At 29.5% G+C, this 16027-nt stretch overlaps 3 protein-coding genes across 3 annotated transcripts in view; 2 read left to right on the top strand and 1 right to left on the bottom strand.

Moving 5' to 3' along the window:
• The window catches only part of LOC106678649 (coiled-coil domain-containing protein CG32809), a gene marked incomplete in the record, with an annotated part of 525778 nt that extends 525602 nt beyond the window's left edge, over window positions 1-176 (top strand). Inside the window, 1 exon segment of the mRNA XM_067047514.1 lies at window positions 1-176.
• A 2454-nt stretch (window positions 177-2630) lies between these two features.
• PIG-A (phosphatidylinositol glycan anchor biosynthesis class A) lies at window positions 2631-12066 on the bottom strand. Its single transcript, XM_014417342.3, has 11 exons — window positions 11803-12066; window positions 11563-11719; window positions 11309-11488; window positions 8420-8538; window positions 8166-8281; window positions 7993-8084; window positions 7702-7907; window positions 6418-6503; window positions 4613-4796; window positions 3039-3129; window positions 2631-2958 (listed from the first exon to the last, which is right to left on the bottom strand). The coding sequence occupies exons 1-11, from the start codon at window positions 11826-11828 to the stop codon at window positions 2911-2913; spliced, it is 1305 nt and encodes a 434-aa protein (XP_014272828.1). The 5' UTR covers window positions 11829-12066; the 3' UTR covers window positions 2631-2910.
• A 446-nt stretch (window positions 12067-12512) lies between these two features.
• LOC106678660 (E3 ubiquitin-protein ligase SIAH1A) overlaps window positions 12513-16027 on the top strand; it is a 9967-nt gene continuing 6452 nt past the window's right edge. The window contains exons 1-4 of the mRNA XM_014417344.3: window positions 12513-12663; window positions 12749-12800; window positions 14976-15040; window positions 15124-15268. Coding sequence (XP_014272830.1) covers window positions 12609-12663; window positions 12749-12800; window positions 14976-15040; window positions 15124-15268 — 317 coding nt within the window. The 5' untranslated portion in view covers window positions 12513-12608. The remainder of the gene's footprint in view (window positions 12664-12748; window positions 12801-14975; window positions 15041-15123; window positions 15269-16027) is intronic.

Raw genomic sequence — 16027 nt, 5'->3', positions numbered from 1 at the left:
CCCATAAATATATTTATATACATATATAATACCTACCAAAAAAAATCAATGTTATTAATATAAATTATAAGGAGTAAGTCAATCAGTTTTTTTTATTTGTTTTTTAAACAAACACCATTATACTAAGTGTGTTGTATATTGATTATCGATAAATAAATAAATACGTTTTACCCAGATATGCATCATTTCCTTGCCTCAATCTCTACTTGGCGCTATTGCATTTGAAGGATGAAAATATCGTTCATAATCATTCTCTCTTTCAAACTACCTAAATAATTTTATTTTTGTTTGCCTTTCAGAAAGTAAAAATGTGTACTTATTTATTTTTTTCCATTGGTGGAGGGCGAGAACATAGAAACCATTTTCTACAGTCTAAGAAATGTTTTATAGTAAATACAATATACAATATGAAATTCTGAGATAATTATAATTTACTAATTACATAAGTTAGAAACTGATTTTTGCAATGCAGGAAAATTACTTCAAACTACCCTAAATATGAAATTGTCTATTATGTTATGATTAACATTTTAACATTCACAGTGGGTTTATACTCCTGCTCAATGGCTTTCAGAGGCCTACAGCAGTTATGCACAACCTTTACTGAAGTCCGCTGGCAAACGTGTTCTTGGCATGGGCAATTAGCAAATCAAATCATCTGTTTGGAATGGACCTATTTTTATTTTATTGGGTTGTAAAGTAAGTTAGTAGCGTTTTTCAATATTTCAATTTAATCCTCTTTGTGTTTATAAAATCATGTTTACTTGATCAATAATGTTTACATATTCTAGAAAAGGATTAGTTAAGGTGCTTTTATGCATCAGTTTCAACCGAGATTCCTCTGAGAAAAAAGGAAAATCTGCTGCACAGAAGGTTAACAAAATTTGCAGTGAGTATGGCGATGATGCCTTAGGAGAAAGTACCATCGGTAAGAGGTTTGCTCGGAAATTTTGACTTGGAAGACGCAAAGCGCTCGGGTCATCCTTCAACTGTTGATGATGACCAAATTTAAACATTGTTCACAGGCAACCTTCATTCTACGACAACGTATATCGCAGAAATCCTTAACATCTCATGCAAACACTTAAAATATCTCATCAATCATCGGGCCTGAAATCACAAAGGCAGAGTTTTCCATCACGATAACCCCCGTCCTCACGTGTCTTTCCAGACCCAGCAGAAATTATTGGAGTTTGGCAGGGATGAGATCCCCCGCCCACCCTATTCACCAGACCTTGCTTGCCCCAAGAGATTTTTACTAATTTCGTGCCCTTCAAAACTCTCTTAACGGGAAACACTGCAATTCGCTCAGGGACTGCAAAACACACATTGAGGAGTTCATTGCACAAAAATCTGAGAAGTTCGAGCAGGATAGAATTAAAAAATTACCTGAAAGATGGCAAAAAGTAATAGATTAAAATGGGTCATATATAATTGATTAAAAAAATTCACAAGAATCAAAAGTTTTAATTAAAATCACCAGTAAAAAACGCCATGAACTTATTTTACAACCCAGTACAATCAAAAAATCCTTCACTTTGATTTTGCATTACTAAGTGTGTTTTTCTTAAAAACCAAAATTGGAAAGTCATAAATAAGTAACCACAGTTATTTTAAGGATTTCATATATTAAGAATAAATATTTAGTTTGTATTATATTCAACAATTACAGTAGACAAACCAATTTTAATGAAATAAGTTGACAAGACAAATCAGCAAGGTCCAAAAACAACTTTTATTTTAAATTAAGGGATACTTTTTTTTTATTTGAAAAGATTATTCGATGACAATTATTTATTAACTATTAAATAAAAATTGGTCTTTGAATAAACTTTGGTTAATTTTTTTTTTTTTTAACAAATAACAAAATGTTCAGGTTAATTGACCCTTGACAATTACCATGGTGTATGAAACATATATTCAACTTGAAGTGTACAGGATCACCGACGTGAGGTTTACACTGTTCAGCATGGACCCCAAATTGATTTACCCCATAAGTCTAATTTGATTCATAGAATCTATTAACTTTAAGTAGCTCATTGTTAGGATCATGAGTCTATGCCTCATAGGCCTTTGTGCTACAAGCTATAAATAAAATTAAAAAAACCATGGTGTAAATTGTATAATAGTTGCCGTCATGAGATATCGACTGTTGTGACAGTACTGTCACACTATCAGGTGTGGCATGATATTTTTTGGGGCAGTAAAGCTTCTGTCACTTAAAGTTCATTTATTTTATTGAATTTTTAACTAGGTACTGTATTTTATTTTGGATAAAATTAAAATTGTTAAAAAGGGATCCATATTTTTAAATAAAAATCATAGAGAAAAACTATAATAAATTTATATCTTAAGGTTTTAAAGGGAAAAAATTGAAAAGATAATTGAACCTGAAAATTCTGATAAAATTTATATTTTTTGGAAAATAAAAATTTGTAAGTTATTGAATTGATGGTATAACATAATAATTATGAATTACAAGCCATCATTTCAGGTCAGGAAAATCAAGTAATTCGTTTGTATAAATGCCAAATAAAGTTACTAAAAACATTACATATCAAAGAGCATTGTAATGAACTTAAAATTTAATAAAAGAGTAATTAAAATGTAAGTAACCAAAACAAAAATAATAAAGTATATGTGAATATTTAATTTAAATCAAATACAATGGTTGATAACAAATCTTCAATTGGGTGGGTACATTAGTCTATACACACTGAGTGTCAGAAGTATTCAGAATTTACTTGTACTTTTATTTTGACTTACTATATTTTTTTCTAGTGAAAGTAAATAAAATTTTCTTTATTATTTATTAATATGAAACATTATAAAAAAGAGAACATATATAGGGCATTTATCTTTCAGAAGAAAATGTTATTTAATTTTTTTTTATTTATTTGTTTATTTTTTTTACAGACATTTGTTTTTCTTTTGGAAGTCCTTCGCTCTCTCTATTTTCTGTGAACAAAAATAATTGATAGTAAATAAAATGTAAACTGATGTGAGAAAATCATAGAGAACAAAATTAACATATTCACCAGGTTAGGGATAATCCAGTTGAGCGCATGTAGAAAAATGTACATAAGTGATGTAACTAGTAGGAAAGGCCACACCCCACTCTTTAAGTAACTAGAAAATATTTATACTAAATTAGCCACTTATTCATAAATATGCTTATCTGGTATATTTTAATAATAATTCATCAATCAAAACTAGAGGAATAAAAAAAGAAGCATATCATAAGAGTATTTCCATTAAAACAACTAAACAAAAAATTGAAACAACAATTGGTCGTTTCAACAAGAGCTGAGCAAAAATAAATCTATAAAAATTGTAATCATGACAATTTAGTTATAGTATTAATTATAACTAATTTTTTCTTAGCTCTGTTAGCAACTAACTTGCTCCCATAGACATCTGTTTAAAGTAATTCACTTTTTATTCAAAATTAGCTTTAAATTTTTTGTATATTGTTTTATTTTATCATTCTTAATAATGAACCTTTGAAACCGACCAAGAAAAAAAGAAAAATAACTTTAACTACCCCCCACCTCAAAATTTGAAGTATTTAGCATATAGTTAATAGAAGAAAAAAAATCCACTACCTGCTGCATACAAATCCCTGGGTCTCTAAGATTACTGGGCCATATTTTTTTAATATCGCACCTAAGCCAATGGTTACTCTATGATGATCTTCAGACCAACATATTAAGTATTAGTGCCCATAATTTTTATTTATTATAATAATTGAAAAATAAATGATTGAATGAAATCTATTACCAGGATCTATCTATTTTTGTTAACACAAGTTTTTGGAAGTATCAATAAATATAAAATTAGATGAAATATAATTTTATTTATAATCTTAAATACCTTCTTGAGACTGGTTAGTGTTGTTTAAATAAATAATTTAAATCTTATCCATTATAGTCTCAAAACATTTTATTTTATTTACAAGGAGGATGGCCGAAACATCGGACTTGTAAAGAAAACAAAATGTTTTGAGACTATTATGGATAAAATTTAAATTATTTATTTAAATAAAATTAGATTATTAAATAAACTCGAAAATTATTCATGGTGCCTAATACTTTTGGCCAAGTAATTCAATCTCAACTCAAAAAAAATATTTATACTATTTATATAAACCACAACTGTAAAAGTTACCAACAGTTTTGATTCGCACAAGCAATTGTTAAATATATGCTAACCCCAAAAAAGTATTCTATAAGCTGCAATATATCTGTAACTGCTGTATACCTCAAACTATCATCAACAGTTTAGTAACTAAGGGAAAAATAAGGCTGCAATGCTGACTTTTTGGGATGAAATAACCCTAAAATTTATTTCTTAATTAAGAACTAGAAAAAAAAAGACAATGTCACCAGAATAGCAATATATTAGTACTTTTAATGATAGGATAATATGGATTAAACAATTAAATGATATGTATATAGCTGGCCATATGTGAATTAAGAAGATGGTCTGGATCATGTTCAGAAAAAATAACTATTAGTAAATAGTATGGTAGGTCTATTTTTTGATGTTTTTAATAACTTTAACCATCACCATCTCCTTCTTCAATAAATGACAAAAACATATTGAACTTTACTTTGCCTGCTGTGAACGGAAATTTAATTGTGGGTAAGATAGTGCTGCAGTGTAAACGATGATAGTACGACGAGTAACATCTTTCCAATTATAGGCATTCGCAACAGCTTTGTGCCTCTCAACAGCTGGTACTCCCTTACCTTCTCTCACTTCAGCAATGGCTTTTTCTAAACCTTCGCTTAGTTCTGAAAACAGAAATATGTAAATTTAGAGTTTAATATAATTTTAAAATAGTAAAAAATTGCTTAATTAAGAACATTCATTTACTTTAGCCTCAGAATTCGAAACAATTATTGAACTTTTTCAAAAGTTTCAGTTCAACTGTTTAACAACAATTACTTTCACAAATAGGTTTAATAAGAACTTCTATCAAAAGAACCTCTTACCAGTAGAGCATGCTTTTTATTGCTTACAACTACTAGAATCATAACTAAAAGATTTATTCGCTTAGTCATTTATATTATTTCATTGCACTTAGTCATTCTTGTAATGGCTTTTTTAATTCAGTTTGGCCGTCATTGGCGCAGTATCCATTAGGCGTTTGATTTTCAAGCTAACAGGTTCGTATTATTCTTTTTTTTTTTTTTATTTTACCACCCCTTCTTTTCTCCATTTTCCTTACCCATGTTATAAGTTATGTTCACGATATTATTATTGGTCTTTTCAAAAAAAAATGTTTCTATTTATTTCTTATGGTATACTTTACTTATATTTTGCCTCTTTATCAATTATTATTGTTAAAAATATTTTCTTCCTCTCAATTTTCTTTTTCTTTCCATGTTTCAATTTTTAAATTATTAATAACTAATATGTTCATACTTCTTTGCATTATATAACTTCATTTTTATTTCATTTCCTTAATTATGTTATTTTACCCACTTTTTCAATTACCTATGTATACATTTTATTTCCCGCTTCTCTCATCACTTCATTCTATTAATTCTATTTTGTAAAATTATTCATTTTATGTTATTCTGTTTATACTTTCTTTTTTATTTTCTTTACTTACTGTGGTTGTTATCTTGTTCTGTTCTTAGCTCTGAAGAAGGCTAGAAACTCTAGCCGAAACGTTGGCACAATAAAATAGGTTACACCAACTTATTTGTGTATCTTTTTGACCGCACCCCCAACCATCTTCTCCTCGTACGTCATCCACGGTCAACTATCTCTCATAATTAAAAGATTTATTACAGTTGAAGGACAACAGAAGATATTTACTCATCTGGCAGAATAAATATTAGAAGAATAAAGGAACGCGATAGATATTCAGATATTAAGACATGTCCAAAGCACTTATTCAGAAAAATTAAATGAAGATTTAGTCAGCTAAGGTCTAGGTCTAGAACAGCTTATTTTTAAAGTTAAAGTTTCCACACTCAGAAAACAATTTTTATTATAATTAATAATCCTCTTTTCATTGTTTTATAATAGTTTATTTCAACACACATCAAACGGAAGGAATTTAATTTTTACATCACCCCACTTTTATAAATAAAGTGGCTCTATTTTGCTTAATAACCAATAGTAATAAATAGTGACTGTTACAATATCTCCTGTTAAAACTTTTATTATATGGAACTTTTTAATATTTTAGAAGCTAATAGACAGAATTTAGTAAAAAATTCCTTCCTAAAATCATTTACAGATAAAAATCATAATTCCATTAAACTGTAACAGCATTTCGGTATCTTTTCTTTTCCATCAGCAGCTAAAATCAGATCTCCGAAATAATTTTGAAAAATTCACATTAAGTGTTAAGCTAAATTAACTTTAAATGAATTACAATGACAACTATCTATCACTTACTTGCAACAGATGGTTCACAAAGATGTACCAAACGAGGTTCAAGAACTTCAGGAATACCTCCTACCTTTGTACAAACAACTTCTAGTCTAAACAAAATAACCAAAAACAGTATTTACATATTATGAAATTAAAAATTAAATACAAGCTAATAATAATAACAGTAACATTACAAACTATACAATTCTGAAATGGTCCATATTACTCCAAGAATTAGACAGACAAATACGAAGAAGTTTGATAGGGTCCAGAATGCATCATTCAACTGCACTTATCACAAGGCTTTATCTGCCAAGAAAGGAAGGAGAAAGAGATCTTACTTAAAAAGTGACGTAGAATTGCATAAAATAATAGGCAACCTTAACTGCAAAAACAATGTTTTCAAGATTCTCAAGAAGCTGCTCTCATCACTATTACCAAGCTGCTAGCATGAAAGTAAAAAAAGATTGCAAGGAAGTAATGCAAAAGTAGGAAAGAAACTGAAGTAAATAAAACACTGTCTAATGGCTGGCTGGTTTGAGAAAGTCTGACGAGGGAGAGGGCTTTTAGAGAGCAATCCACGATCATGGAAAAACAACATTGTCTAACTGGTGACATCCAAACAAGTGAAGGCTATGTGCTAGCATATACATACTATAGATACATTCATAAAATATAACATATAGTATATAATCTATTTACAAATATCTATCCAAAAAAAGTTGAATGATCTGAAAGAATGAAGTTTATGAATAAAATTTCATTTTCCAATTAGGCATACACTTAATATTTTTAGAAGTTGATGTATATTTAAAAAGAGGATTTCTATGAAAATTGTAAAGAAGTTCTTTGAAAATGCGAAACATTTGAAAAAAATTACATAGTCTTATTTATACTACATTGTACAATAATTTCATTGATGTGACAGTTGTATAGTGGCTTTAGGTTTTAATTAATAAAACATTTGTCTTCTTACACAGTTTTATCAAACTAGTAGATGAGACCGTTTATAGCATTATGTAACACCATTAAATAAGTTTTCTTAATTTTCAACATTTTGTAAGTGTCCGTTCAAAGGAGTAAATTTGTCTCTAAGTTACATAAGTTTAACTGCCCACCCCCGTCAGAGATGGGTCCATTGCAAAGGAATCAAAACTACTATACACCAGCTAAGATATTTATCCATAGGGAAAGGGTCTATTAAAACTGAGGATAATGAAACTAGCCAGTATAACACCAAAAACTAAATTAATTACAATAATTTAACAAATACTTTATATAACAATACCTCATAAGGAGGCAACCCACCCACAAGCTACTGCTTCAACGATAGCCATACAATACGCTTCCGTCAGTGAAGTATTGAGGAATATGTGGCCTTTATTGAGAACTTTACATACTTCTGAGTGAGGAAGAGGTCCTAGTAGAGTAACACGGTTCTGAAGACCACGTGAAGAAATAACTTCCTCCAAGAGAGCTCTTTTTACCCCTTCGCCCCCAATCATAAAGTCCACCTAAATAACATCCAACTTAGTAGATAATAATAGAACAAAAAGTTATATGAATTATAATAAGAATGAGTTATATAGTATAACTTACATCGTGATATTTGGGACAAATATCAGCAATGATTTGTGCTAACAAATCAATCCCTTTTCTGTAGACAAGTCGACCAATAGTAACTACAACAACTTGAAAGAAAAGAAAACAATTTAATAAAAGCTAACAAATTATACTGTCATAAATCATTAGACTAATAAATGTTAACTAACTTCGGTTTTGCGTTCTAAGACCTAAATCAGGTTTAAAAACTTTGGTATCAACTGCATTTGGTATCACAGACACTCTGGAATGATGAACCCTAGCTCGAAGAACAGTATTTTCTTTCCTGTAATATACAACCTTATATTTGGCTTCTCCAAAAAAAAAAAAAAAAACTTAAATTTAAACATAACTCTAAATCATTTAAATAATTAAATAAAAAATAATTTTTATATCATGAAATCTTTATAATGGAAACTCTTACCCAATATGTGAAACACATACACAATGATCTATATTGGCAAGAGAGATCTCAAGAAATTTGTTAGTTATTATTGCAGAAGTGTCAGCAAATCCAAATAAAGAGTGATCTGTGAACACAGTCTAAAAAAATAATAATAAAATTATTACATACACTACTTATATAAATTATAGCTCTTTTTATAAATTTGTTTCACATTCTGACCTTACATATTACATTGTTTTTTATTTAGTTTTTTATCTTGCCTCTAGTTCAAAATTAAAACAAAGAAGTGCTTTATTTATATCTGTGTTAGTTATATCTGTGGGTGTGAAAGTTTGCTCGATGACTAAATTTAAATTTAGTCATTGACCAAACTTCATTGTAGTGTTTTATATTCGAAAACAGTTGAATCACCCAATAATATTGGGACGGACTAGATACTAAAAAGGGGTATACAGTATCTACAAAATGTTCAAGACAAAAATATATAAATCAAGAGATATTGCATTTTAATTTTGACCTACAGACTAAATAAAAAATATATGTAATAAAAGGTAATATATGTAATAAATTTCATGTAGATAGTTTTTTGATATTATTGATTAATTGAAAAATAAACATTTTGCTATGTTTTAGAAAAGTTCAATCATATTAGTACTTCAATGATACAATAATAAGTAATGCTGTTAATTACTAAATTTTGATTGGAGAATAGTGGAAATATAAGTTAACGAAATAGATTGTCTCATTATTTAGAATGCAATCATGAGTTTAAAAAAAAAAATTTATATATATGTATATATAGTTGACCATAAAAATTGATACATAAGAAGATGGTCAGGGTTGCGTTCAAAAGTGAAACAACTATTTATTTTCCGACGTTTCGCCCCACTTTGCAGGGCTTCATCAGGGCTAAAAAGATACAAAGATAAGATAAATAAGATGTGTAAAAAAATTTATAAATCAGAAATATATATGCAGAAAAAAATATGAGGGAAAAATCATCCTAAACTTAAGAATTTATATATTTTTAAAAAAACATAGATCTTGCACCCATCAGATTAAATTGGTACATCTTTCACCTCTGCCAAGTATTGACAGAGATTCCTGAGTGAGAATAGAGGAACAACCCAATGGATCGAAGACAACATTGAGGGAAAGCACTATCTACAAATGAAACAGGTGGTGGGTCACTACTAACAATGGTAGTATTACCCCATGGTCCAGTCTAGACTTTTTGTCAAATGGGTCCAACTGCACCACTGGATCTCTCAATTTCTCACAGAAAATGATGACTTTAGGGCCAATTTGCACAATCTTGGATTGTAGAGAATCTCGAACATCTATTCCTCAGTTTTGGTGTCCTGGGGATTACCAAAATGTGTGCAATCTTGACGACCTGCACTGTTGAGGTGCGCTAAGGGTCAAGGTAAAAAGAAATAGATAGTCTCATTACAGATTAATTGACCACTAAAGCCTTCAAGATTATTTTTCCTTAAGGAAACTACCGGAACTACAAAGTTTTTGTATAAGTAAATAGAGAGTGTGGACCATTGGAACTTAGCAACTTGCAGTTGTAAATGTTCCTCAGATCATTTGCCATAATGGAAGGTGAAGATGGATTTCATTTTATTGTTTAATGTCAAACAATGAAGGGAGCCAAGAGGTAGAATGGGCCAGGAAATGATCAATAAGTTATACTGATTTATTATTGTTTTAAGCATGATCTGACATTAAGTAACTATTTGAGCTGAGAGTTCAATAAAAGAACATATAATATAAAAATGTGCATACATGCCGCATGGCTTGGCTAATAAAATCAAATCATACATTATTACTTAATTGAGACAAATAAAAATGCAGAGGAATATTATTTTGTAAAAGGAAATTATAAAAAATAAATAGAATTATATAATAATTTTTATATAATAAATTTATCATGAACACATATTAAGTTGAACAATAAGAATTAAACATGAGAGTCCTTTTAGTCTTCTAGTTATAAATAGTAAAAAAATTATAAAGCAAGATATCAAATATAATGAAGGAACTAATTCCATATAAGATCAGAATGTAGACTGTGTGGATGAAAACTGGAAAGATGACACTTTCCCACTACTGGAGCTAAGTTTTTATAATAGTACCTCATTTGATTTATGATAGTAAGGCTTGGTAAAGCTGAATGTTCTGAGCTGCTAGTACTAAAAATTGTAGCATTGGCTCCTTGCAATCAACCCTTTCAGAAATATAAGTCAAAAGAAAATTTCATTGCTCTTAAGATAAGATGTTTTTGAAAATTTAAAGTTTGTTAATTTCATAGACGATGATCCAAAATTTTCCTCAATTGCTTTACTCTCGCATTCATACAAATATTTTTCTATTACGAAAAAGTTGACTTAATTAAAGAGTTAGATAGATAGACTGCAAAGGAAATATTTCACTGATCTACATATATCATGTAATATCTATATATATTAACCAAATATAATAATAAAGGGGTTACAACAAAAAAGTGTTAGATAAACTTAATACAAATTTTAAAAATGTTGCCATATGATCAAAATAAGTAGGAAATGTGACAATCGAAACTGAACGAAATTGGAACAAGACAATCAGTTAAAACCAATTAATTAATTAAGAAATTCTATTTATAAAAACACTTAAAACTAGGACCATCAAAAATATAGATTAAGTGCTTTTAATTTGAATATTAATAAAGTTAAAAATGTAATTAGTAGTTTTTTTTTTATTTCTTGATCCTAGCACTATTTTCCTTTTTCTTTTGTAAAGTATTATAACTAAGTTTTAATGTACATGCAATACGGAGGAATGACATTCTAAATATTGCACAATATTAGCATAAGTTGCTCCGATAAATCAGGAAACCAAAATCAATAAATCAAACACTACCTTCAGACCCATGAGTTTTCCTATAATCATTACTTCATGGGCTAAAGCTGAAAAAGCACTATGTCCATGAACTATAGTTATCTCCTCTCTGATAAGTATATATCTTATGAGTGGTAGTGAAGCGATCATTGTAGGAAGTACACACTGATTGTAAAATGTCTTAATTGGAAGATAATAGACCTGAAAAATTGGCAATAGAATGAATGCAAATTGTAATTAGATTTACTAATAATCATAAAAATTTCAATTAATACCTTCAGACCACATGACATATATCTGATTCCAACCCTATCCTTGTAAGAATGAGTTACTACAATCACCTTAAACCCCATACTAATTAAACATTGAGAAAGATTGAAAATATGTTCTTCAACTCCACCAACATTAGGGTAAAAAAAATCTGACACCATACTAAAATTTAAAATTATAAATTTTAAATCAAAATAATTAATCCTCCATTCATAAAAAAAATAACTTAACAAATGGATAAGTACCATATCCTGGCAATATCTTTGGTCATTATGGAATATTTAACTACAACTATAGGTCAACTAAAATAAATAATACTTAAGTGAGACCATTAAGTGGTGGTCCCACACAACTGAAATAAATACTTCTACATATCAGTACTGATTGCATAATTTCATGGCAAGGAAATACCATAAAATAAGGAAGAGCATTTGACTAATCCACCTCTAAACATTGGCGTATCACTTCTTATCATAATTAATTCAATTTAGTTTACAACTGTAGGTTGTATATGTAAGGTTACAAATATTATTATATATTCATTATCAAAAAATCGATTGTTGCTTTTTTCATTGATCTAAAAAAGGTACTACTACGATTCTGAACGAACAAGTTATTTCTTTCATGAACATTAAACCATTATTTCTATGTTTTCGTCCTTAATTATAACATTGCTGAAGCAAAATTCATTAGATTACCCGAAATAATATCAATTTGAGAAAATATATCGATACATGTATGACCTACAATATCATATAAACCATTATGATTTGGGGATTCTACCCGTTAATTAAAACATTTAAGTTCATTTATCTAGTTATTTATTAATGCCTGTTCATTTAATTAATATATATCGCTTTATATTCATTAATACCCATAGAAAGAATTTTTAAAAATATATATAGCTCGAAATATCTCGTTGTATCGATATATCGTATTACTAGATCCTGTTATCAGTTGTCTAGGTTGGATCTCTATGTTGCTTGGAATATGTTGTATTTTTTTTTTAAACAATACTCATACCTTATTTTTTATTGAACAATAAACAATCATGCAACGTCCTAACAGACCAGGACGGTTTTATGTAACACCTCCGGATCCAGAATGTAATTGTTGGCTTATTCTTCATCAGATTCAAATGTTTTACTTATTTTATTTACTTGTTCTAAATATTTCAATTTTTATTGACAGGGGAAGATTTCACAAGGCCTGATACTCCTGATGTTAGGATCTTGGATGGGAGGTAACTGTGTTCAGTCTTTAATATTATGTTACTGTATGGTTGTAGTTAGTTCAAGAATGTGACATTTTGTTGTGTAGAACATATAAGAAAGTTAACATGAATGTTAACTAAGCAATGAGCTATTCCTCTTGGTTATAGAACTTCAGTCCTAAGTTTTGACAACCTAAAGTATGTTTGTTATGAGTTGGTTCTATTCTTAAGAAGTCTATTATTAGATAGACAAAATGTTTCAAGTGGAAAGTAATGTTTAAGGACCAAAATATTGTCAAAAGGTGATGAATATGTATTACTTCAAATATTTACTTATTCTAATGCAAGTAAACATTTTATTAAAATGCTCCCTCCCATTTTCTGACTTTAACAATAAGTGAGTAGGCATTGAGATAGATTTATTATCAATCAATTGAAAAATTTTCACAATCCAAAAACAAAAAAGTACACAATGATTGAATTAAGTAGCATGCCAATTAATGAAATAATGAAAAAACCTAGCTTTTAATAATAATGTGAACCACTATAACCCATGAAGGGCTAGGGGTTCAGTATTTCGTAGGGAAATACTGTTTTTAGAATGACTATACAACAAGGTGATTTTTTTCAAGATTAACCACTATATTTTTCCCCAGTTATGGGTACCCACTTTATGAGGCTTGGTGGACCCCAGGAAGGCTCCAAGACCCAGAGGGTTGACTCACAGCTACAGTAACAGAATAAATATTTATCTGCCACTTCTTGATTCCAACCCGGGTAATTGGAGTTAGTAGCATAGCTCCTTGCCACTGTGTCAAACCACACCCCTTAGCACTAGAAATTAAAATTCCACAATAGTTAGTAAGATGTAGGTGGCCGTAAGGTACCATGAAGAATTACCTGGATGTTTCTGAATTTCATTTGATGTAAAGAATTTTCTAAAGGCCTGGTTGTTATTAAATTATTAAAATTTGAAAGGCATAAAGGGAAAGAATTATTTCCCTGCATGTCTTTTTAGATTAGAATCCTATCTGTTTTGCGATCCAGAAGTAATTATAAATATCATTCCAAAAAATAGTGTTCTCAATGGGATAGAATTTTCAAAATTTCCAGATGTATATTCTTGATATCAATTAATTTAAAAACACTCAAAAATCATATTTCTACTCTTGGGCAGAACAGTGCTCTGAATAAGCTATTGCTCAATTCAAGATCAGTCAAAATTTAACCTTATATTCTATTTTTTTTTTTTTTTCTGAATTTTGAACCATTGTTTTGATCATCAGGCCTAAGCTATCATGGGAAAAGAAAATAGTTCTTTAGAGACAAAACAATATTGAATTAATATATGTGTGTAAAATATTGAATAGTGTGGAATATTTAATCCTTATAGAATCAAAATTATCGTATATTTAGTTTGCTTGGATAGTTAAAAATGAATTACCAATTTGATCAAGATATATATATACTAAATTCAAATCAGTGTTTTGAAGTCTTTCATTATGTATTCCCTGTTAGATTAATAATCCTTTATCATTTTAGTCTATTAAGGATCTTGGGTTAAGTTCTTTGTTATACAAGGAGGTGATGCGGTCGACATAGCTCTCAAACAAAAAAGGGCCAGGTACCTACCATATAGAGGCTGAGTGTGCCACATGAGGATTTCCTTACTTCAGAGTTGATCCATAATTTGGATTTATAACGTAACTAAACAAATGGACTGTCTGTAGCCGAGCGAGTTAAAAATCTAACTTTGACTGACTCATTACTGCAGCAGTGCTGGTTCAAGTTCGACCTGGGGGGGGGGTCAAATTTTTATTTCTGTGTTCATCCCATAAATTGAAAACTTTACCTTCAACCATAGTTAAAATAGGGTGGCAACCTGTATATAACTTAATTATAATTTGCATAACTTTTTTGAGGACATATCCTCTCATTATCTGTTTATTTATTTTAATTATTCTGATTTAAGAAGTATTTAAATTTTTCTTGTAGTTATTGGTTTGGTCTTTTACCTTATTAAAAATACATTGAAATATATGTATATGCCTTTATTTATTGTTATTGTTTAAATGTCAATTAATGAATTGAATTATTGTTTAAATGTCAATTAATGAATTGAATTATTGTTTTAATGTCAATTGACCTATTAGCCGTTAGTAATTAGTTACAGGATTGAATTAATTGTAGCATGTTTACTTACAGGTTGAGAATGGGAAGTGGTACGAATGATGCAAGGAGGTTTGTTCGAGCTAAATCACGCAAAAGAGGTATTATAAATTTTTTATTTGAAATATTAATTTGCATCAAAAGTTTAAGAATACAATAATCTTAAATAAATTAATACTTATAGGTTTTAACTTTGGCTGGCCAGCTAATCGAGAAGGGGGCTTTGTTCCTGAAGGGACATTATTCTTCAATCCAGATCAAGCTCATCCACCACGTCCTGCTCCTCCTCCGCCACCTTCTCATGATCCAGTTCCAGGACCTTCATCAGGGTGAGTCTGTTGGCAGTATTAATAATTTTAAGAATCAATAAAGTTTTAAATGAAAATGATCAGAAAACTGAATGTGATTAAATTTACATTTGATTACTTTCAGGCTGGCATGTTTAGAATCATTTTCACTGCAGTGCCCATTTATAAACAGCCTAATCTACTTTTTCGTAAAATGAGTTAATATATTATTTCTGTCTGGTGGTTTCATTCTCTGTGCACTACTATTGCTTCTTGCATTCAAAACAAATAGAAATGTGTTAAAAATACATGACTTCTTTACTAAAATGGGCAGGTTTTGCAAGGATTCTGTTTTTAATACAGTCAGTTCCAGTGACCCCTAGGAGCTTTATTATACCTTTTATTGGGTGTTTATTGTTTTATTTGGGCTATTGTTATGAAGGTTTTAATTAATGTATTAAAATACTCACAATTTTTTGAATAGAACCAGTTGTTAAATAGTACTTATTTAGCTGGAGTTTGGCAGATTTGATTTTGATTTTGATTTCAGTTTAGGTCGAACTTTTAAGTTTCTGGGCAAATGGTGCGAGGAGCTAGGCGATTTCAAAATTGAAAAATAACAAGCATATCCTGCCTTTAACCTCACATTTTTCCTTATCAATTTTGTTTTTTCAAGTTATGATAGACACTAAATATGTAAACCTCTCAACCTGCTTAAAAGATATGACCTCCTATATCTATATCATTGAAATTGTTGTAGTCAACCATCCGCTATGTGTAGGGGAGCTACACATAGCGCTG

This window comes from Halyomorpha halys, unplaced genomic scaffold, assembly GCF_000696795.3.
Source record: "Halyomorpha halys isolate HHAL.00 unplaced genomic scaffold, Hhal_1.1 Scaffold152.1, whole genome shotgun sequence".
NCBI lineage: Eukaryota > Metazoa > Arthropoda > Insecta > Hemiptera > Pentatomidae > Halyomorpha > Halyomorpha halys.
Note: the sequence above shows the minus strand (reverse complement) of the source record. Positions and strands in the feature narration are given on the sequence as shown.